Here is a 23202-nt window from a genome sequence, read left to right as displayed (position 1 = left end):
TGTGTAAATTAGAAAAATGTAATAGCCTTACCAAGATCTTAATGCAAAATCATCTTAATGCAAAAAGAACTGTTCTTTTTGTTTGAACTATCATTAGGTAGAAAATAATATGATTCTGTATTAAAATTACATCTACTTGTATTGCAGCTCAACAAAACTACTGCACATGAAAATCTGAACGTCTCTACTAATGACAAATGTTACTTTTCATAATTAAAAATGTTCTAAATATGTCATAAATATTTTTTGCTTTCTTTATGAAACAATGGCAAGCATTAAATATGAAACTATATAATCAACTGAAATAATCTAATGTTCTATTGCCGACACCATAGTGAAATATTCAAATAGCTCTATAAATTAGCGCATTTTCAAAAAAAATAGCTTACCTCTGCAAACTGAAATTTGAACATGCTCATTTATTTTCATAAGTCAACTTTTTCTGACTGGAATAATTTATTTAGAAACTACTTTTGTAAATCACTGAAGGTTCATAGTTTTATGTTAAAGAGATATTACGCCAAGAACACCAAATTAATTTTCCCGTCCAGTGCTGCAGCAAATCACTATTAATACTAATGCCTGTTAACATGAAGCAAAACAGATGTTCTTCTCTATAATTGTATTCTGAAAATAGGCAGACAAATGCATATTATAGTTTTAATAAGACTAAATACAAGTTAACTTTCATGCTTTGTTGAACTTTCCAGTAATTCCTAAACGACAATCTTAAATACTCTGGAAAGCAATTTTTATTTTGTCTATCATTAAATATTGTTTTTTATTTTGGGTTCTCCCTTACTATGAATTTAATGGAATGACCAAAATTTCATAAATGCAGTGATGTAGTGCTACTATAATATACAAAACTTCTCAGCTCATTTAGCTCCTGCTCCTCTTTCTGAATAAATTAGCTCTGTTTGCATGTAGAAAAGTTCGTGTCACCATATTTATTAAAGAAAACTGTGTTGTGACGGACAGAGCATCGATTTGGAAATATATTATTTCCAGGCCTGCCCTTCCTAACACTTAACTCCCACGTGCCTTGGTTACATCATCTGTAAAATGCTGATAATTGCTCTTCCACACCATGTTTTTGTGAATATCAAATAAGATTCTGTAGGGAAAAAGCTAATCAGACGTAAAGTTGTGTTGCTCACTGGAGAAGAAACAAACATGCACCATTTCTCTACACTTGACAAAGTAATCCAACCATCTGAAATCTGTCTCTTCTTAACCCCTGTAGAAAGACACTAACAGCAAAGTTTTGTGGATTCTAGCTAATGCCCAGGATGCCTCTTATTAAGAAGAAAAAAAAAAAAAATCAAAACCCACTTTTTGCCCTTCCAACCCATCTCCTAGCTCTGTCAGTAAAAGTAATTTTGAAAGTCATCCTGGGGCCTTTAACACGGGGCCCTAATGTGGGGTGCCATTCTGTAGGGTTCTCAAAGTGCCACTCAGGGCCACGAGCTTCAGCATCAGCGGGAAAACTTGTTAGAAATGCAAATTACCGGCCCCACCCCAGAACTACTACTGAAGCAGAAACTCTGGGGTGGGGCTCAGCAATTGGTGTTCCAACAAGTCCTCCAGGCGATTCTGATACACGCTCAGCTTTGAAAATCACTGCGGGTAGTGTCATCTGTATCCATCCATATATGGCCCATGGACACCTTCTCATAACTCTGCAGTGGCTTCTTCACTGCCCTCCCTAACAAAATACCACGCAATCTCTCCTGGACCGAGCATCAGCGCTGAATTGATTTGGATAAGATTGAGAGGAAACCCAGAAATTCTTCCCACAGCAGAACTCTGCCCCTGTGCCAACGCCTTATCATCCTCAGCGGCAGGAGCCATAGCGTCCGGACCGGCCTGTCTCGCTCCATCCTTCCCCAGCGAGAGGCGCCAGGTGGAGATGCGCACAAACGCGAGGTGTGTCCGCTCTCAGCCGCTCAGGGGCTTGGAGGGCCCCGATTACCTGCACTAGCGTCATCTGCGAGCCGAGCGCCAAGAGTATCTTCTCCGTCTTGGTGGGGTACGGGTTGTCACGGTGCTTGTAAAGCCACTGCTTAAGGGGCCGCGCCATGTCTTGCAGGGCCTGCCGCTTGTGCCTCACCTTCCCGCCATTCTGCCGGGCCCTGGGACACCGGGAGAGGAGGAGGCCCTGGTGAGCAGCGCCGTCTGGGCACTGCCCGCCGAGATCTCCCAGGTCTGGGCGCATTTCAGCGGCCGCAGCCCCGCGCGGACCCCCGACCCGCACCCCAGGGCATCCAGCCTCGCCGTGCGCGCCCGCCCCGCGCGCCCCGAGGTTGAGACGAGCCGGGGATGAGAGCCACACAATTTCTGGGTGGGAATACCCCTTCCTCGGCATCTCTTTTTGAAACAGCCTGGTTGTCGCAGGGGGTCGTGTGGCATGAAAGACGCTAAGTTTATCTCGAAAAGGGGGATATCTTGAAGCCAGCTGCCAGAGGTTAGAGGTTTAGGTAACGACGGTTAAGTGATCTGAAGGAAAAGGTTATTCAAGCTACAGATCTGCACAGCAGGACTGTCACCCTTCCCTCGCTCGCCTGCACCGTGCCCTTAAGTGGCCCTAGCCTCGCGGGCCGCGTAGAGGCTGCTGCCGGCTCTCGAACGTTCTTTCAGGGAACTCCTGCCTGCCGCTCGGGGCTTCTCGTCGCCTGTGGTCAAAGGAAAGATCGCCCACTGAACGGCAGGAATAAAGCAAGAGATGACGGCGGCCCCGCTGCCCTGGTTCTTGGAGCTCTCTCCTGTTTCCTTTGATCCTCTGGGAAAAGGAGAAACCTTCCAAAAAAGGGTTTGTGAAGGAAGGATGCCGAACCTAAAAAGCACTCTAGAAGCCTTTTCCTGACATAAGGGAGAGTTAAAAATATGGAAAGCTCTGCCCCATCGTGTAAAGTAAAAAGACCTCAGGAAAAGCATATTCAAAGGAGGAAGAGACAGAAGCAGCCTGGAGCCGGACGTTCGGCGCTGCGCTCCCGGGCCGCTCCGGGAGGTGTCGCCGCGCGGCCGCCTGGGCGCTCCCCCACTCCGGGAGGCTCGCGCGCCTGCGCCGCAGCCTCCAGGGCTTTTGCCTCTTTAAACAGTCTGAAATGCAATTCCATCCGAAAGAACTGGTAGTAACATTTTGACGAAACCTAATCTTTATTTTACTAACCAGCAACGCCGCAGAACAAGCAGCTGATGCAATCTTTCAGGTGGAGACGGCCAGGACCGCCGCCCCTCCCCCACGGGGCGCTCCGGGAGCCGCCGGGACGTGGCCCGGCTAGACCCTCCAGGCATCAGCAGCCGGAGCAGCTGGCCCACCCGCGAGCTCTCGTCCCCCCAGCAGCCCCTCACTCCGCTAAACCGAAACCCGGCCCGGCAGGCCCGCGGCCTCCCCCTCCGGGCTCGCAGCGGGCCCCGCCGAGCCGCGTGCGCGTCCAGGACGCCCTGCGGAGAGCCGACCTTCCCAACACCTTGGCCGAGACAAGGCAAGCCGCGAGGCCGTGGCGAGGCCATGTCGGAGAGAAGAGGGGAAGCCCAGGGGGCTGGCCCGACCTGGGAAGCCCCGACTGCTTGGCCCTGCCCTGTTCCTGTGCATTCCGCTCTGCCCTTTGTGCCTCGCCCTCAGCCGCGTGTCTGCACCCGCGGTCCGGAAAGGGACAAGTAACCCCCTACGCTGAGGCCCAGGTATCGGAGGACTGAGGGGCAGTTCCAGGTGTCCTCAGTTTCCAACACGCCTCTTTTGAACTGACCTGACGAATCGATCCCTCCCTATTTTGAGAAACTAGTACTTAGAATGAAAACGAGTGAGACCAGGAAGCAGAGACCTGACCTCCCGGGAAGCTCCGGGCCCCTAACCCGCGGGCCCAGCTTGCCACTTGCACGCCCGCGCCGCTCACCGCTCCCACCCCTACGGGCTGCAGGGGGGCGGGGGCCCCGGGAGGGTGCGCATACCCGGTCCTCCGGTGTCGCAGGCCGAGGTTGTCCTTGAGGGGAGGACCGTCCGGAATGCCCACCTCGGGGCGGGCGTGGGGACTGTCCAGGACGCCGCCGTAGGGCCGGCTGCCCCGTTCCCGCTCCGGAGCGCTTCGGTCCTCAAAAAGCACGGCGCCGCTGAGCTTGTTGAAGACGATCGTGTTCATGGTGCGGGCTGGCAGGGGCGCGTGCGGCAGCCGCAGCGCCTCGGGGCCGGGCCGCCGGGAGCTCCGCAGGGCTCGGGTTCTAGGAGATGAAGACGCATCACGTTACTCGCTGAGAGCGCTCACAGCCCTGCGCGTCCCGAGCCCCGAACTTGGCCCAGGCGCGGGGCTGCGGAGCCCAGGGGAGGAGCGGCGCCGCCGCACCTGGATGAGGGGACCCCTGCCTCTCCCCACCTGGCTACACCACTCCCCCCACCCCTCGCACACTCCCGGGACAGATTCAGCCCTCCTCCTTGCCCCGGCGGCCCAAGGAACGTCAATCAGGACTAATTTATCCGCAGAGGCAAAGGAAAGTAATTCCTAAACAAGCCTTTCTGTCTCGGTTTTAATCTGGGAGAAGCACACTCCGGATGGCGCAGCGGGATAGGCGCGGGGCCGCGCGCGGTGCTTCAGTCACAACGGAGGACTAAAGCCTCTCGGAGCTCCCACTTGGGTCGTAAGCAGGGGTTGAAAGGAAGGGAAAATTTGGGGTAATGAACAACCGCATCCGCAAGCCCCAGTTAATGAGTCCCAGGCCGTACCGAGATTTCGGGGATTTTCATGTTTTCTGGATCCCGGATGGTTTGGCTGAAACCCCTGCGTTCTTATTCTGGCTAAACTCCCTCGGGGTAGGGGTGAGGGCAGGGAAAGTTAGCAAACTCCAGAGCTTGAAAGTTAAGCGGCTTCGGGGACAAATGCACCACATTCTCCCCCTCCCCCACAAGTCCTCCTACCATCCCCCAGCCCGCTCCGGGTCCCGCAGGGTCCCGGCAGGTCAAAGGCACCGGAGTCCCGGGCCCTTCGGAGACGGCAGTGTTGTCCTTTTCCGCAGCGCGGGTGCGAGCCGCGAGCTCGGAGCCCTTTCACACCCGCCCCTTTCTGGGGTCTCGGGGAACCATTTCAGAGGCTGCAAAGGTGTTAGGGGCGTACGGAGGCATCGCGGTCTGCGCACCACCGGGCCTGTGGCTGCCACAGTCGGAGAAAGCCTCCAGCTCACCTCCCGGGTCGCGGCGGCCGGGAGCCTCTGCCCGCCGCGCGCGGGCGTCAGGGGCAAGTCCGCGCCGCCGCGGAGCAGCCGAGTTACCGCCCCGAGGCGCGCGGCCGCCCCAGCCCGCCCCATCTGCGCGCCTCGCGCCCCGGGGTAGCTCCCGTTTCCTCCGAGCCGCCTCCGCTTTGCTGCCAGCGCCCCCTCACCCCGCCCCGCCGCGGCGTGGGCCGCCACCCCCCCCACACACACACATACACAGATCCTCGCCCAGCGCCCGCACTCGCCAACGCCCCCCACCCCGCCCTCCGGCCACCACAGCAGCGGCCACGCGCGACAAGTAGGGCCGAGACCACAGCGATTAAACGGCGGCTACCGTCAGTATTCGTGGGGAGGTGAAGTCATATTTCTGCTGGCTGCCCCGTGTACCATAAGACTGAGTCCTGCCGCGCAGACAGGTACGTGTCGGGTGTGCACAGGCTCGGCGATAAGTGTAAAAGCGACTTTCCGTGCTCGCAGCCCCCGTTCTAAAGGCAGGACTCTCCTTGTTTTTTTCTTTTTAAATCAGCGCGCTTAGTGCTGTGCGTTCACGCTGCTCTATTTGTAAAACACACCATTGCCCAGCTCCACCGTCTCCCCCCATCCCTGTCCTCCTAGACGCAACGGCGTGTTTTTCCTAGCGAATCCACGGCAAGTTTTGCCATTGCGGACCCTTCCCCGGCTGTCCCAAGCCCACACAGAGATCGCAGCCACAGACGCCCGGCGCGGTCTGGGTCTGCAGGCAGCAGGCGCAGTGGGAGGGGGCGGCAAAGGTCCGAGAGCTGGGTCTTGACGCCAGGGGTCAGGGGCGTGTGAACCGCCGCCCCGAACCCTCCCCGGGCGCCCACGCGTGGTCCCCAGCGCCTCTTCTCCGCTCCTGTGCTCCCCACTTACCCTGAGTCACTCCAAACTGTCGCTCGGGGAGCTCCCTCCCTGCGAGCTGCCCCGCCCGACGCCTGCGAACAATTTTAAAGCAAAAGAGGCGCGGCCAGGTAGGCTCCCAGGCTCCCCGCCGACCCTGGGACCAGCCTCGGCCACCATCGGGCGCGTCCCCGCCGGGCCTCGGAGGGAGGGTGCAGGGCGGAGAGAGACGAGACGCCCAGGGTAGAGGGAAGGAGCAGCTCGGAAGCCGGAGTGAGCCTCCCGTCCCGCAGCCCCGGGCGAGGACGCCACGACCCGGGGGCTGTACCTGTGACGGAGGGGCCCGCGGCCGGCGGCAGGGCGGCTGGCTCTCCCGCGTCGAGGCTAGGCGCACTCCCATCCCCGCCGCATGTTCTCCGCGCGGGCTCCAGCGTGCTCACCGCCGCCACCGCCGTCGTTTCGGCTTTATTTACCCAGACGGGCGCGCGCGGCCCGGGAACAGGAATAGTGAGGCCTTCTCATGTTTCCTGACTGCCCGGCCCAGCCGGCGAACATCCTGCGGGCGCGGTATCCACGTTCCCGGGCCGGCGAGAGGAAGCCTCCGCGCCCGCCGGGCCGCGGGGGCTGCTGTTAACCCTCGCAGAGGAGCTGCGGCTGCCGGCGCCGCCCGCGAGCCCCCGGCCCGCGAGTCCTCCCCAGCCTGCCCGGCTCCCAGATCCGCTGGCTTCGCAGGCGCGGAGCAAAAGGGGCTATTTCCTTCGCACTCAGGGGAGAAATTGGAGAAGCCGCAAGTAGCGCCCGGCTCGGGCTCTGGGATCTGAGAGGCTGTGGTGCAAATCCCGTGTCTTAGCTGGCCCGAGTGTCGGAAATTTCACCACGAGTGGCTAGGCAGGAGAGACCACTACAACGCGTCCTTTATTTTTCTCGCGATTAGCCGGAGTGAAGTTGGTTAGAGCTCGGGTTTGCGCCTATAACGCGCGAGCTTATTGCAGGAGGTGCTGGCGCCCCAGGAACCTCCCTTCTGGTGTCACTGGGCTTCCGAGGGCCTGGCTGTCTCAAAGCCAGGCACACATTCACCTTCCGAGGTCAGCGCCGGAGAGGCTGCGCTCGTCGCCAGGCACACGGGTGGAGGGAGGCAAGGCTGGGGCGAGGCGAGCCCAGGTGCCCAACCTACGGTGACCCAGAAGTGGAAGAGACGGCGAGCCCAGGGCCAGGGATCTGCATAAAGCAAAGGGAATGGAACTTGGAAGAATTCCGATCGAGGACACAGTGCAAGGAGGGAGAATACCTATCAGATTCTCCTATTGATGATGCTTGGGTGGTGCTACCGGGACCTCAAATGTAAGAGTAGCGAAAACTGTGGTTCAGGTGCAGCTGGAAGCACAGAGCTTCCGGCAGCCTTGAAGATCCTTAAGGCGCGGAGCACCGAGATGCCCGCGTTCTCGCCGCGGTCTTCGCTGCCGCGGCGACACCTTTTATCTTTTTTTAAGAGCGAAAGTAGATTCCCCAAACCCGAAAGTTATAGCATCCTCTGTCCTTTTATCCTCTAAAGGTGGCTGGCCAGCCTTGGGGCAGTGGCCCATCTAAGCATCTTCCCCTTCTGTGGCCTGGAAATGGTTAAAATATATACTAAAGCTACTATTTCCAAGACTAATCAGACTCCCGAATTTTCCATTATGTTATCTTCCAAAATACGTGACAACAAACCCCTCAGTGGCACAATCTGAAGGAGAAAGGGCGTAGGTTTACGTTTTTGCGCATCAGACAGATAAATATTACCATTTGGTCACGTTTCCCGATGTCCTTGTTTCTCTTTTATTACATAACTTGCGGTGGCCGCGCTCGCATCCTGTGATTGGCGCTGCACTTGACTTGCTGTGGTGTGTGTGGGGTTCAGGACAGACACCGTCTACAGACCTCGCTGTAGGGACTTAAAGCCTGGGATACATCATAAAGTTTCAGCCACAGACTTGCAGCAAGTTTCACAACAAAAGCAGATCTAATTTATAATTTATAGGAGGAAAGAAACTGGTTCTCTTCTCTGGTCTCTATGACTGATGGTGGACACCAGACATAAGGAAATCAGCTGTCACACGCCCCTCTGACATATATTTTGGTCAGCTGTCTTAGGTAAAACAACAGGCATGTATGTACTTGCAGTTTCACAGCACTCTACTGATTTATCCAGCTGTATGCTGTAATATAGGCTAATATAGAACAAATGAATTTTGTTTTAGTCTTAACTACATTTACACAATTTTAAAATGCATTTAGAGGACTTGAAGATATATTTACATATAAGATTTGTTTTTTAAAAATCTGATATAAAATATACAGTGGAAAATCTTTCTGAAAAATGTTATTTATTTGGTATAGGAAAAATATACACCATAGTCTCAAGCTAAGTCACTGAAAAATTAATATATGGTAATTTTTTAGACTATAGTTTAGTAATTAGAATCCACTTAAAATGAAAGAGTAATGGAGGGTTCATTTTTAAATGAAGTAGTGTGGAGAATCCCTCTCTAATATACAAATGAACGTGTGTTTTTTGGTAGACCAAAACTTTATTTTTGCAAGTTTCTTCCTCTATGCAAGAGTGAAATTTCATCTTCATTTTAATCCACAGTTCGGATACATTTATCATTTTATTAAATTTCACCTTTTTCTAAAATGAAATTTACCCAGCTTCTTATGCTGTATTCCAATCTCAGTCTATGAAAACCTGTACTGTAATTCTCAGAAGCAAAGCTTTCAGTTTTAGAAAGCACTATCAGAAGATTTCAGAAAGTGTGTGGAGTTTGTGGGAGATGGCCATATGTAAGAAAAAATGAAAAAACATAGACCAGAAGTCAGAAGACTTGAGCCCTAATCTTAATTCTGGTTAATTTGATGTTGGTGTAGCTTAAATTTACTAAAGTGTAAAACAAAGATATTAAGTTTTCCACACACTTGCCTTACACTGTTATTAAGATTTTTTTTAAATGTGAAAGTAACATATTGCTATTGCTAAAGGTAGAAAAATTTTAAGTAAGATTTGGCAGAAATCTTAATCCATCCTATTGGACTCAGAGTGTAGTTATAAATACAAGTAATTTTTACTTTCTAATAAAGAAAAAAAGAAGCCTTCATTTTTAACATTTTGATATTTTACCAAAGAACCTGAAGTTTCAGAACAAATATTGGTCAAAGTTTTTGAAAATAATGATTGCCTTTAAACTCTCTTTTCCAGTTATTACTTATAGGGAATGAAATAAATTATAAAGCTAGGGAATGCCTGTCGCTTCCCATACAAACAGTATAAAATAGTAAGTTTAAGAACAAATAGCAGGTTCACCTCACACTTGGCCAGTTTGACTTGCAGAGATACGTACCGGAATACATAAGTGGAACAGCATTAGGGATGGTGAAAGACACAGCTGCAGAAACTTTGTGAGCGAACTAGTAGAGAATTTCTCACAAGGCATTTTTGCTTTGTTTATAATTTAACTTTAACTGCATAAATAATACCTAATAAATAATCCTTTCTCTTAGAGAGGGTCTTCTCCATAAATTCACTCTCAAATGATCAAAGAACAGAGTACAAGTGAAAGTTCCTGTTTAGCCCTCTCCCCCAATCACATTCCTCAGAGGCAACCATCAAGAGGTGGCCACTGCTGGTTTGAGTGCATCCTTTCAACCTTTTTCTATTCACATACACAAGTACAAATGAAACATTATGGTTTTGTTTTATGAGTATTTTAAATAAATGAGACCATCCTTTATATGTGTATGCACATGCACGCACACACACACACATACACAGAGCATTAAACTAAAACTTTGCTTTTTCACTCAATGATTTCATAGAGAACTTTCATATTAGTACCTGTAAATGTAACTCCTTCTTTTTAACTGTTACATAATGTTCCACAATCTATTTAGCTATTCGCCTATGAACATTTCCATCTTTCCACTTTTCGCTGTTATAAACATTAAACGCCCTTATATATGATTCTTTCTGCACATGTGTATTTCTCTAGGAAGAGCTACACATAAGTAGAATTGCTGGGTTAAAGGAAACATTTCTAAATTTTGATAGATACTTCCCAATTTCCCTCCAACCTACACCCCCACTAACACATGAAAGTCCCACTTCCTCACATGCTAGGCAGCATTGCACGCGTTCGGTCTTCATAATGTTTGCCTGTATGATGAGTAAAATCATGTCTCATTGTTTGAGAACCTTTTCGTTTCTTTATAAGCCATTTGTATTTCTTAATTGAAGAAATTTGTTTATATCCATTGCTTACATCCTTTTTAGATGCCTTAGTAATTTATAAAGGTTCTTTATAGTTGTTTTTTCCGTGATATTTATGCTTTATATATTGCAAATATGTTACCTGGCCTGAAGTCTGCCTTTTACCTGTTTTGACTTTTGTCTTACAGAAAGTTTAAACATGAATATAGGTCAATAGGTCTGTCTTTTTCTTTATCGATTCTGGGCTTTGTGTCTTCCTTACAAAGGCTTTTTCTATATTTTCTTCTAATACTTTAAAAAATTCTTTTCTTTCTTTTGGCTCTTAAATCCTTCTGAAATTAATTTGTATATGTTGTTAGGTAAAAATCTAATTTGATATTTTTCTTCTCCAATTGAATGGCCAATTATTCGTATGGTATTTATTAAAGAGTTTTCTCCCACTGATTTGAAATAACTTTTCTCATATACCTGGTGAATTCCTTTCCATGTGTGGATTGGTCTAACAAAGCTTTGAAAGATGTTGCAAAACACCCAATAGATGGTAGTAAATTGAATCTTCAAATTTTTAAAACCATCTTGCACCCCGAAGACTTTCAATGTTATTCTGTTTCTAATTTCAGCACATGTCAAGTATCAAAATACTTGGTTATGGTTCTAATTTAGATGGCTAACTCAATACTGTCCTAGGATGGGGTTGCCGTTTATTGTCGTGGTCCTGCTCAGAAGCAGGAGAGTAGTTTTAGGCAGCCATATTCTCCAGAGTGGCAGATGGCTGCATAGAGCTTTTCAAACACATCACATAACGCAGTGATAACTGACCATGAGCAATATGAGATTTTTTATAAAAGTGATGAGTCCCTGCACCCATGATTTGAAAAAGTGAAATGCATCTCTCTTTTTGCTCAATTCTTTGTGGAATGTGAATTAATTTTTTTCACAAAGCATCTGGTCAAGGTGAGAACCTTCGATATGATTGTATATTAGTCAAATTCACTTGGGTCAAAAATGCAAATATTTGTCACTACAATTTCTAGAAATACATTATATATAAGTGTAGAAAATACAAATAATAAGCAGTCAATAGAGCTGAGATCCCGGTGGGTTAATGTCTTGTTCTACTTCATAGAACTTGAGACAGGCCCTGAAATAACCCTGGACCCTCAACACCCCATCTTTTCCCTTGATACCAAAGTATTTTCAGTAACTTCCAACAATTACCAAGTCTCTACTACATCACATGCATGAAAATACACTGTATACTGGGATCCTGAGGGGAGCCTAGAGAACTTTTCATCCTTAAAATCTGCATTGAAATACTACAAGTTCTTGTAGAGGATTGTTCTAGCTTGAAAAATCAATTTGCCTTCCCACCAAATTGTGGCGATTTTAACAAATATAGTGAAGCTTTTTGACCATAGGCTAGTATGACTCTCTGTATTTGGAACCTAACGGACTTCAGGTATTCAATAGACTTTTAAGATTTACGCTGTGTACTTCATGCTGTGTCAAGCTTTTGGTTGACCCACTCCCCCAAATCCGTCCTCCCTGCTTTGTCTCTGTGTACGATATTTAACTAAGTTCACCCAAAGAACGCAGGTGAGAAAAAGTGACGTGTGCAACTTCTGCTTAACACCCTTAAAAAGAAATTGCCTGCCCTCGTCTTTAACTCTTGCCTGTTACCAAGGGCTGGAACAGGGACATGGCAGTGGCCCACATCGACTGATCAGATATCAGCCTAAAGAATAGCAGAGCCACAAGATGCCAGGAAACTGGGGCTGTGAATGGCCCACAAGACTGAGAGCTCCCTGACCTGGGCTCAGCAAACTTTTTCTGTAAAGGGCCAGATAGTATATGTCTTAGGCTTTGTGGGGCATATGGTCTCTGTTGCAGTTATTCAACTCTGCTATCATAGTGCAAAAGCCATAGATAATGACTTGACTATGAATGATCAATGAATGAGTGTTGCTTTGTTTCAATAAAACTTTATTTAATGGACACTGAAGATTGAATTTTATATAATTTTCATATGCCACAAAATATTATCCTTCCTCTGATTTTTTAAGCCATTTAGCGATATAAAAACTGCTCTTGCCAGGGCTGGCCCTGTAGCATAGTGGTTAAGTTCACACACTCCGCTTCACTGGCCCAGGGTTTGCAGGTTCAGATCCCAGGCGTGGACCTACACACCGCTCATCAAGCCATGCTGTGGCAGAGTCCCATATGCAAAATAGAGGAAGATGGGCACAGATGTTAGCTCAGGGCTAATCTTCCTCAGCAAAAAGAGGGAGAATGGCAATGGACGTTAGCTCAGGACTGATCTTCCTCACAAAAGAAAAAATGAAAAACTATTCTTGCCTCAGAAACAGAAACAGCAGGCTAGATTCAGCCCGAGGCTGTGTTTGCTGGCTCCCGACATAGCTACTCAGGTCGGGACTGTTGTGGGAGACAAATAAACTTCCCCTTCTTTGAGACACTGTGGTTTCCTGGGTAAAGGAAGCCTGTACCCTATGTAATGCACACCTGTACAAAGATGATCTCGGTTACCAAGGGTGGGCTTAAGAAAAGTGCTTTTTAGATGGCTAGAGGCTGCCAGAACCAGGATGAACTGGAAAGGAGAAGGAATGAAAAGTGCTTTCTCCCTCTCCTTCTGAGATTGGGTTGCATATGTTCAGAGAATCAGCCCAATTATTTTTACAATATCTTTTGATGATATGTTCTTTTTTTTTATTTTAACCACCTTTTTTTTTTTTTAAAGTAATGTTATACTTTTAGGCACAGTATTGGTGTTTGAAGTTTTGATGCTTATGTTTTTTATAGTCATGGAAAATGATGATCAATTTCTAAGGATTACTATTTTCTGGCTTACTCCCTCCCTGACACCAAAAAAAGAAAACCTCCACACAATTTGAATATTTTTTCATTGTCTTGTTTTTTAATAATCAACAATAAATATTTATGGGGCACCTGCATGCAAAATCCTGTGCCAGGAACTACATTGAATTTGATTTAAAAGACATGATCCTTGTTTAGCTTACAAACCTGTTAAGAAAGTACGGGGAAACAAAAACACTTCATCTAAAAAGTTTTTGAGTGTCTGATATAAAGATTGCTTGAATCCAGTAAATCTGTAAATCATCTGTAGAAATGCATGAGGGAGCTTGAAGACGATAGAAGAGCCATTTTATGTGTCTGCTAAAAATTTTGTAACCATATTACCAACATCCTTCCTGAAAACATGCAAAAAGAGATCATTATTTCAGAAATGTGAGCCTGATTGAAAAACAGCATTTTCATCTCTTACATCAGACTTTTTCAAGTTTTATGGCAAAAACCTCTGGGTTTCAAAGGAGATTTTTAGGGCTTCTGTTGAAAAAAAAAATACGGTAAGAGTAAACACGCTGAGGTTAACGCATGATCTTTCTTTCCTCCTCCCTTTGTCCAGTCCTTCCTCAAACCCGCCTCAGGCCCTCCACTTTTACATTCTTTTGGAAAAGTGTTGAAGGGAGAAGGGGATTGGAGGAGAGGAGTTGTTGTGAATAAATTTGTCATGTGTGGCGGTGAAGTAATTCTTGAGGCTTACTCAAAGAAGCCCCCACCTCTCCCAGCATGAGATGACTAATCCTTGCCCAAGTATCTGGGCCACAGAGCCGCAGGCAGGCAGCTGTGGGGAGGGAGTGGTGAGGCCTGCACCTAGGACTACACAGCGATCCTAAGTAACTAGCCATCTTTTTGTTTTGATAGTCATTGATCTCTGTGAAGTGTGCTTTGATGTTGTAGGCTTCCACAAATCCTGATAAGAAGGGGGTTTGGGCTGCAAGAAAGAGAAAAGGAAAATGGTACTATGCAAATTAATTGTGCAATTTAAATAGCCCAAAGTCTAGGATAAAGGGAGCCTTATAATGTCCAAATGTCGCAGTTTTTTTCTTGGACCTGCAGTAGCAGTCAGCTCAAGACATATGTCCTGATATTGCTCTTAAAAATGAGGACATAATTAGGGATATTTTTAAAATTTGCAAAATATGCACACAGCCCTTGCTACATGTCCATGCACTATTCTAGGCACTTAACCCATATAATTCTCACAGCACACTTTGAGGTAAGTACCCATTAGTACCCATTTTGTAGAGAGGACACCTAGGCATAGAATTGCCCTAAGTCACAAGTTGATAACTGGTGGAGCCAGGATTTGAACCAAGTCAGGCAGGTGCCAGAGCTTGTGTGCTGAATCAAAAATGTTGGCTCTTTGAAGCATGAAAATTAATAAAGGGAAACCTCATTTAAAATGGAGTCAGGAGGCCAGAAGGGGGAGCTCCCACACAGTAACACTCAAGGTCAATTACACGAAAGATAGTCAATTACAGACCCCAACAGAAGTCATCAACAGGAAAGATATTCAATTACAGAAAGAAATGTACGTTGCATCCCACACAAGATCAACTACCCCAGCAACTCAGCCAGTGAGAAGCCATCACCACCCTGAACTCTTGCTTTTCTCCAGTATGTTTTCATTCAAAACAATCCCTCCCTATTTCCTCTTTTTTCTAATGTTCCTCTCCCTTCTTTGTTGGATTTGCCTGTGGTCTGCCTTAGCATGCACATCCCAAATTGTAATTCTTCGGCTATTCCTGAACAAACTCGTTTTGCTGGTAAAATAACTAGCTGTTTTATTTTTAAGATTGACATATATGGTGTCAGAAGTGGGATCCAAAGGAGACAACTCCTGAGAAACAACATCTCTTGGAACCAAGTGAGGTTCCCACACCAAGCCCTTCATGCTCATCACTTTTGTGAGTCACTGCCTACTTTCAGTTTGGTGAGTCTCCTCTCAGATTTTGAGCACCACTCCCTTTGCATTCTGAGCTCTCCAACTTTGTTCCAGATTGGGAGAGCCTTTGTCCTCGTGGAGGAGGGACTTTCTCCTCCTGGTTCAAGGCTTTGTCTTTGGGTTCAAGGCATTGTCCTTGGTGAGTACTTGGTTGTTTTCTAAAGGTAGCACAATTCCTTTTGGGGCTCAGGCTTGCTGAAAATCCAGTTTTCTTTGGTTTTTCAGATTCCTTTTGGAATCAAGGTTAGGAATCCAGCAACTTTCTTTTGTTTTTAGATTTCTTCGGGGATCAGGGCTAGGAATCTAGCGACTTTCTTGAGTTTTCAGAGGAAATTTCAGAAATGGGATCCCAGTCATCTGAATGTTCTGGATGGAGAACCTCCTTCAGAGACCCCAGCCGGGTTTATGTTTGAGAACTTTGGGCACCCTACATGCACATTTTTAACTAAGTGCACCAAACTAACCAAGAGTAGTCCAGAATTACAATGGCCATTATGGGGAATTTTCAATCTCCTCAAATTCATTTTTCTTAAAATCAAATTGGAAGACTACAGCTCTAAAATTAAGCAAAACAAATGGTATGTTTATTTTAAATGGTATCTGGAGGCTTATAAATGTGCACAAAACTCTAAAATCACCTCATGACAAGATACCGTATCTAAATTAGCTGAAACAACTAAAAACCTGAGGGAAGACAAAATGGCTTCTGAGGTCTCTCTTTTCCCCCCCTTTTCTCTGCCTTATGCTCAGGCCCCCACCTCCAGTGCCATCTTTCTCCTTTTCTGCATCACCTCTAGTGCTAAAACTTTGGCCATCTGAGCAAGTAACCTTAGCTTAGTACATCTGCCAGAAACACAATTTGAATTCAACTATTCCTTAGAACTTTGTACCTAAGACATGGCTGAAATTTTTAAAACAAAAGCTACAAGGTCTCTCTGTCTATGTTATGTATGTCTATTTATGTATGAGATATTTTTCTACCTTCAGATGGTATTGCTAAGATTGATTTGTAAAATACCTCTATTTAATTGGCTTGAAATTAAGCACTTATAGATTAAGTATTCCTAAACCTCGGACATATAACAGAAACTAACCCAAATGTTTTCAAGTTTACATGATCTAGGATTAATCTTTAGTAAATAAAAGCTAGCTTAAGGTTGTTGGTTTAATTGAAGCAGGCACATCGTTAGAGTTATCAATGCTGAATATAATGTAGACATATAACTTTCATTCTACCTGAGTTTATTAAGCTCCTGATATCTCTATTACACAATTTGTCAGCAAGAAAGTAATTTAAGATGATGATTGGCTATTTAATGTCAAATCCAAGCATGATTGTTAAAAGCAGGTAATTTAAATAAATGTAAATAAGATCAAAGTTTATACTAAGTTAAACTAAATAACGGATGGTCATTGACTATCTAAATCATTTCCAAATAAGATGAACATTAATTATTGAACACAGGGTTATCTACTTTTGACTTTCTATTGCAGAGAAACTAAAGATAGTTGAGTCTATTAGGAACACGTTTTATGCCACACTGAGAAATTTTCTGTGGAAAAAAGGCACATCTTTCTAGAAATTTATAAAAGGTACTTATAGGTTTGCCAAGTTGCAAAATGCTAATATAGTTCACAATTGCTTACTTCTTAGTTTTTCACTAGGAATTAAGGATTTTAGGCGTTAAGAATTCTAATCAACATATGTAATAACAAGAGAAACATCTCTGCATGCTAGGAAAGTAGGATGTGTGATTCGATAAAAGAAGATATGAGGAATGGAAATGCATTTTGTTGAGAGAAAAGAAAGTAGCTTCGTCCTAAGGAGAGGCTGGTTAATACCAAAATAAGCTGATGCAAAATTAAAATTTGGCTTTCTTTTCTGTTGAAAGGACAGGTTTTCATGGGCTATTGGTCTGCTTTCAATAATAGATTGTGAAAGCTTCTTTACCTTTAAGTAATATACCTAGAAAACAGAGATTTTTGTATTTTATCAAAATAATTTCTTGTATTGTTTCTATGAAGCTCTTAATTACTTAAGAGAACTGAGTCTTCTTAGTATTAAAGGAGTTAAGTTTTGCTTACAACCATGTTACCTTTTATATTTGCCTTTAAACCTTTTGTTTTTACTTTGGTCAAATAGATACTTAAGTATTATTTCATAATGATCTGTGATCCTAATTGGTAAAGTGTCCAAACGTTTTGATATTTTAGACAAGCTTCCCAAAATATTCAAATTATAAAGGAATTCTTTTCAACCTGGATGTAACTTTTCAATTTTCCAGAGGGCACTTGGGACATCTCAAAAGATTTGTTTCCTCTCCTTGTAAAAAGAGAGAGATTACACTAATTAGGCTTCTTTGGTATGTCAAATTACATGAGAAGCATGGTTGAATAAGTACTAATAAACCTTTTCAGATTATATTGTATGGGTGAATGTTACTAAAAAGTGTTCTATAAATTGTATAAAATTCCCAAACATCTGATATGTCCTAACATAATGTTATTACCTGCAATTCTAGTTGCTATCTAAAATGTATGTTACAAAAATACCCAAATTTCCTTGTTGATTGCATGTGCCCATTGCCTTTTTTTAAAGTCTTTTGTCAGTTACAGACAGTTATTGTTTTTACTCTGATGCTTTTACAAATATGGTTCATTTTCTTTTTCTTTTTTTTTTTTGTGAGGAAGATCAGCCCTGAGCTAACATCCATGCCAATCCTCCTCTTTTTGCCAAGGAAGACTGGCCCTGGGCTAACATCTGTGCCCATCTTCCTCCACTTTATATGGGATGCTGCCACAGCATGGCCTGACAAGCAGTGCATCAGTGCGCGCCTGGGATCCGAACCCGGGCCACCAGCAGTGGAGCACGAGCACTTAACCTCTACGCCACGGGGCCGGCCCCAGTTCATTTTCAAAGAGATTCATGGAAAAGACTTGAACAAGTACTCTGGAATACAGGTTGTGATAACTTTAAGATTGTAACACTGAACTGAGTGGGAATTTCTGGAACTCGAATGGAGGACTGATTGCTTTAATGTTTTGTTTTCCAGATGTAAAGGACCCCTTTTTCTCCTCCCCTTTATGCTATCTTTGACTGACAGCAATGTGGTAAAGTGTATCTTTGCAACAAGAGTTGAAATATTTATCTTTTTCTCTCTACCTGATCCCTCCAGAATTCAGAAACTCTTAAGTATTCTTTTCATGACAACACGTGTATTTGCATGGGTTCAGTGAAGGTCTGTTCTCCTTGTAACAGGACACAATGGGAAATATTGGCTACATTACCAAAGCTTTGACGGGAGTGTCATATTCAAGAAAGACGTACATAGACTCAAAATAACCAGATAGCTTTAAGGAATTGCTTGGAAAAATTTATTTAAATAATCAGGCCAAGTTTAATACAAACAAATTAGTTTTACTATGATTATCTTTAATAAAAATGGGGCTTATTGTGGAGAGCAAAATTATATTTTCACCTTTGTAGATATTAAACTCTAGTCCTATTAATTGTCTTTAAGGTTTTTTTATATACCGTAAGCTAGACTGGATTCTAAATTCTTCTAGTTTCCTTAAATGTCTGGCTATGATATTCCAAACTAATATTTTCCACTTTTACTGCCCTTGAGATATTTTTGGAAGAGAATATACTAGGCTCTCCTCACTACCCAGAGGGCAGCCAAACTTCAGGGACTTGAGCGTTGGGTACATATCTCACAGCTGAAGAAGGCTCTACCTGACATCCAGTTCTGTACAAACGCTGGAGACCTCAAATCAAATTGACTAGGAGGAGAAGCAGCCAGCGTCTGAGGCAGACAGCTTTCCCAAGATGTTCTGACCAGGCCTGTGTACTTTTCTTTCACTGCTATCTCTCACTTTGTTTCCTCCCTCCCTTCTATGGAAGGATAATGCCCTTGTCTGTATTTCCCAATCCTCTCAAAAGGAGGAAATCTCTCTGATTGCTGGATTTGCCAACAGAAACCTCAATCTGTTCAGGACAATAATGACTCCTTAGTTTACCCTATACATAATTTCACTGGCATTCCGATGCCATTGTATGTTTAAATTGTTCTGCAGGCCCATTTTATAAAGTGAGGGTACTAAGCCCACCTAATTTTGTTCCTTGCTTTAATTTAACCCAACCTTGGGAGGGAAAGATAAGATTTTATGAATATATGTATGATAAATTCTATAGGATGGCTAATGTATATCAGATCATTTGTGCTCTCGTTGATATACCCATTAATTTAGGCAACCTCTCAATATGTAACAACACAATGTGTGAGCCTTGGTTAAATGGTACTAATGCCTCTATGCCAGTGAATGAGTTCATAAATATTAATACTTATGCAGGAGCTTTGTGTACACCCCTAGTTACATTATCATATGTGGAGGCTCCAACAATAGCCTTCATGCTTGCGCATCTCATTGCTTTGACAGCTGGTGAGCACGAGGACACTGTGCCCTTGCCATATACCACTCTTCTCCCTGCATAACCAATCAGAAGCCTCTCTTTGGTCACTTCCACTAACTTCCTGTAATCGCCTCAGACAAGAGCTTCCAGAGGCATATGTGATGCTGGGTTTGCCTCCGTGGCAGAGCGTTCTTTTCATGGATTGGAGTAAGTGTCAATGGACAAACGATCAGGAATCTCTCCCTAACACTAGAAGAGTTAGCCAATTCCACAGCTAAAGCAGTTGCAACCCAACAATAGTCACTTAACTCATGAGCCAGAGTAGTTTTATACAACTGTATGGCTCTTGATTCCCTACTTGCTGAGCAGGGATTTGTCTGTGCAGTAACAATCATCTCCTGTTACACATGGATAAACACCTCTGGGGAAGTAGAGACCCAATTACATAGAATTAGAGAGCAAACACATTGGCTGCAACAAATTTCACCCAATAACCCACTCGCTTTTGATTTATTCAGCTGGTTACCCTCAAGTCTGGGTTCCTGGTTTAGGACTATCATACAAACTGGGCTTGTTGTATTGTTCTTAATCCTGCTTTGTGTACTTGTTGTTGAACTCTGTGCCTATTGCCTGTCAAACCTTTGTAAACATGACTTATCTAATAAAGTGATGTTAGCTCAACAATTTGAGATGATTTCTGATGCTTATGACCTCGGACAACTACAGACTTTGAATAAGGGATGCCTGAGAGTTCTCCCTCCTAACCCTCCTTGTTACTCAAATGTGGTCTAAATGGTTTTCCAACCACAGTGCACTTTCCCTCCAGTGAGGGACATGGCAACCAGGAAGGGTCCTTCTTGGCATCAAGGGACAAAACCACTTCACGCAGAGAAGCTGACTCTTGATCAGTGATGTCTTTGGAGAGAGATCTTGATCAAAAGGAGAAAATGTGAAAATTAATAAAGGGAAACCTCATTTAAAATGGAGTCAGGATGCCAGAAGGTGGGAGCTCTCACACTGTACCACTCAAGGTCACTGACAGGAAAGATAGTCAATTACAGACCCCAACAGAAGTCATCAACAGGAAAGAATCGTGGATTACAGGAAGAAATGGACATTGCATCCCAAACAGAAATTGACTACCCCAGCAACTTAGCCAATGAGAAGCCATCAGCACCCTGAACTCTTGCTTTTCTCCAATGGACTTTTGTTCAAAACAACCCTTCCCTATTTCCTCTTTTTTCTCTATAAAATACTGTTCCTTTACCTTGTTTGTTGGATTTGCCTATGGTCAGCCATAGCGTACACATCCTGAATTGCAATTCTTTGGCTATTCCCGAATAAATTTGTTTTGCTGGTAAAATAACTAGCTATTTTATTTTAAAGGTTGACAGAAGGTACAAAATAAGGATAGAGAGAAAGAACTTTAAACACTTGCCTGCATAATTGTAGGCTTAGCTAAATATGTAGTTGCACACCTTTTGGCTCCTCACTTAACAGCAGGAAATTCAATGCCAATGTGATCATTTTTCCTTCTGTGTGTAACATTTTTCTTGGGGGGAAGCAAGTGGAATTTCAGCGTCACCTGGAATACGATGACTTTGCACAGCTTTGACATCGTGGTAAGAAGGTTATACTTCACGTTAATCTTCATGTATGAACTCACATGCAAAAGCCAATGGCTGCTGAATCTTCTGCAGGTTCTCTAAAACCTGGAGAACATCCTTCCCACTGGGCAATGAAGTAGTTTAGCAATGAAAAACAACATGCTTTGGAATAGCACCAACAATCCAGAAGTGTTGCTTTATTGTAGAAGTAGACACAGCATGATTGTAAGTGGCATATCTTGAGTGGGGTGAAAACCAGTAGCTTTGATTAAGAAGCCTAAGGAGATGATAAGGCTACAACTTTATGATCCTCTTCTTGCTGTTTTGTGTCTGTTTTGCTTTGTTTTTGTTTGTTACAGTTGTCAGGCCTGCCTCTAACATTTGCGTAGCCCAAGGCAAGAGTACAATGAGCGCCCACATACCATTTGTCTAATATTTTAAAGTTATAAATCATCTAAAACACTATTAAATAAAATATGTCCCATCCTTCTACCTTGACAAATATACCATCATAATGAAAAATTGAAAACTGTGTGAAGTTATGACTTTCGTTGGGAAAATATCAACGACGAGTTAGTTTAATTGTTATTGCACATGTCTGGATGTTTTGTTGTTGGGCTGTCACAGTTTAGATGAGTAAGAAAATGAAAGAGACATAATTCATAATTTATTATGTATTTATTTTATTAAATTTATTTTTCTTGTCTTCATTTCAATGAAAATCACTAATTGTGTTATTATAATCAACATTCTCTCATAATGTGTGTTCTGAAGGATTATAAATAAAATGTAATCCTACTAAAAGTGTCCAAAATTTGAATATATTTTCATCAAGAATGTACATTAGGGGCCAGCCTGGTGGTGTAGTGGTTAAGTTCGTACATATGCTCTTCTTCGGTGGCCCGGGGTTCGCGGTTTCAGATCCAGGGCTTGGACATATGCACTATTGATCAAGCCATCCTGTGGCAGCATCCCACATACAAAATAGAGGAAGATTGGCACAGCTGTTAGCTCAGGGACAATCTTCCTTACCAAAAAAAAATAAGTACCTTAAAATATAGAAAAATTTAAATTTATTTTAATATATTATTTATGAAGTGCTATTTTTATTCTAAAATACTCAAATTATAAAGTTAAAATAGAAAAAGAAAAATTATAATTAATATAAGATTTTAGATGAGCTGAAATTTTATTTAATTTTTTTGACAATTAAAATATTTTATATAAATGAAATTATTTGCAATGCTAGTGTTCAATACACAGCTGGTTATTAAAGTAAAGTATTTGTATTAGATCTCGTGAATGATTTGTCTAGATCTACACACCAATTTAGGAGTGATGTGAATTGTTTAATATTGCAAAATGTTCTTTTGCTGCCAGGTGCAACTATGGCAAAGATTCCCTAAATATCGGGTACCTGCAGAACCACGTATTGGAGGAGCAAGAACATGATGCCAGGCACTTCTAGGAAACAGTACTGCATGAGGGAAGGCTATATCGCATTCACGAGATCTGCAGAGTTCATTAATCTGTCTTTTCTCCCCTCTCTTGGAAGCAGTGTTCACCTCTAGTGCTCTTAGCAGCACATCGCAAACCTTTACAGCATTTGGATGTGGTCTCCTTTTACTTTGAGGACATAACGGCAAATGATGTGTAGAATCATTTCCACGGGCGCTGAATGATGTTAGTCAAAGGAGCGGATGTTTGGGTTTAAAGTTGCACTGTGTCCTGTTCAGTGCTATACCCCAATGACAGAGGTACCTTGTGTTCTTTAATACATTTACCTCTTCGTTTGTGTCTGTGTGTGTGTGTGTGTGTGTGTGTGTGTGTGATGTAGGTCCTTTGAAAGAAGGGTTCAGGGCAGTGGCTCTTTGCCTGGGTCTAAAAGTGGTACTGGTGTTGGGAATGTTTTTAAAATGTTATTTATTTATTTACTTACTTATTTTAAAGAATGTATTAAACTTGGGCCCCCTGATGAATCAGAATGAAATCACACTTACTGAAGCCTTTCGGTGAGTTTATCCTCTGATGATCCTCCAGTGATGAACACATA

At 44.1% G+C, this 23202-nt stretch overlaps 1 protein-coding gene, 1 long non-coding RNA gene and 1 pseudogene across 8 annotated transcripts in view; 2 read left to right on the top strand and 1 right to left on the bottom strand.

Annotated features, from left to right (window-relative positions):
* The window catches only part of MKX (mohawk homeobox), a 63154-nt gene extending 56591 nt beyond the window's left edge, over nt 1–6563 (bottom strand). For 3 of the 7 annotated variants that reach the window (XM_014783582.2, XM_087420731.1, XM_087420730.1), the window contains exons 1-3: nt 4913–5002; nt 3955–4221; nt 1976–2135 (exon numbers count right to left, since the gene is read on the bottom strand). In XM_014783582.2, the coding sequence (XP_014639068.1) occupies nt 1976–2135; nt 3955–4142 (348 nt within the window). In that variant the 5' untranslated portion in view covers nt 4143–4221; nt 4913–5002. Of the gene's footprint in view, nt 1–1975; nt 2136–3954; nt 4222–4720; nt 4808–4912; nt 5003–5175; nt 5283–5539; nt 5616–6391 lie in introns of those variants that run through there. The other 4 variants (XM_014783580.2, XM_087420727.1, XM_087420728.1 and 1 more) reach the window with 4 other exon arrangements.
* On the top strand, nt 1567–21992 carry LOC147912955 (uncharacterized). The gene is made up of 3 exons (XR_015549337.1): nt 1567–1929; nt 14979–15116; nt 17820–21992. It is a non-coding gene; the product is annotated as an uncharacterized LOC147912955 (long non-coding RNA).
* On the top strand, nt 4068–14962 carry LOC147912956 (uncharacterized; annotated as a pseudogene).
* Nucleotides 21993–23202: the final 1210 nt, after the last annotated feature.

The sequence above is a fragment of the Ceratotherium simum genome, chromosome 32 (genome assembly GCF_057802395.1).
Source record: "Ceratotherium simum simum isolate JZ-2026a chromosome 32, ASM5780239v1, whole genome shotgun sequence".
In the NCBI taxonomy this organism is placed as follows: Eukaryota; Metazoa; Chordata; class Mammalia; order Perissodactyla; family Rhinocerotidae; genus Ceratotherium; species Ceratotherium simum.
Note: the sequence above shows the minus strand (reverse complement) of the source record. Positions and strands in the feature narration are given on the sequence as shown.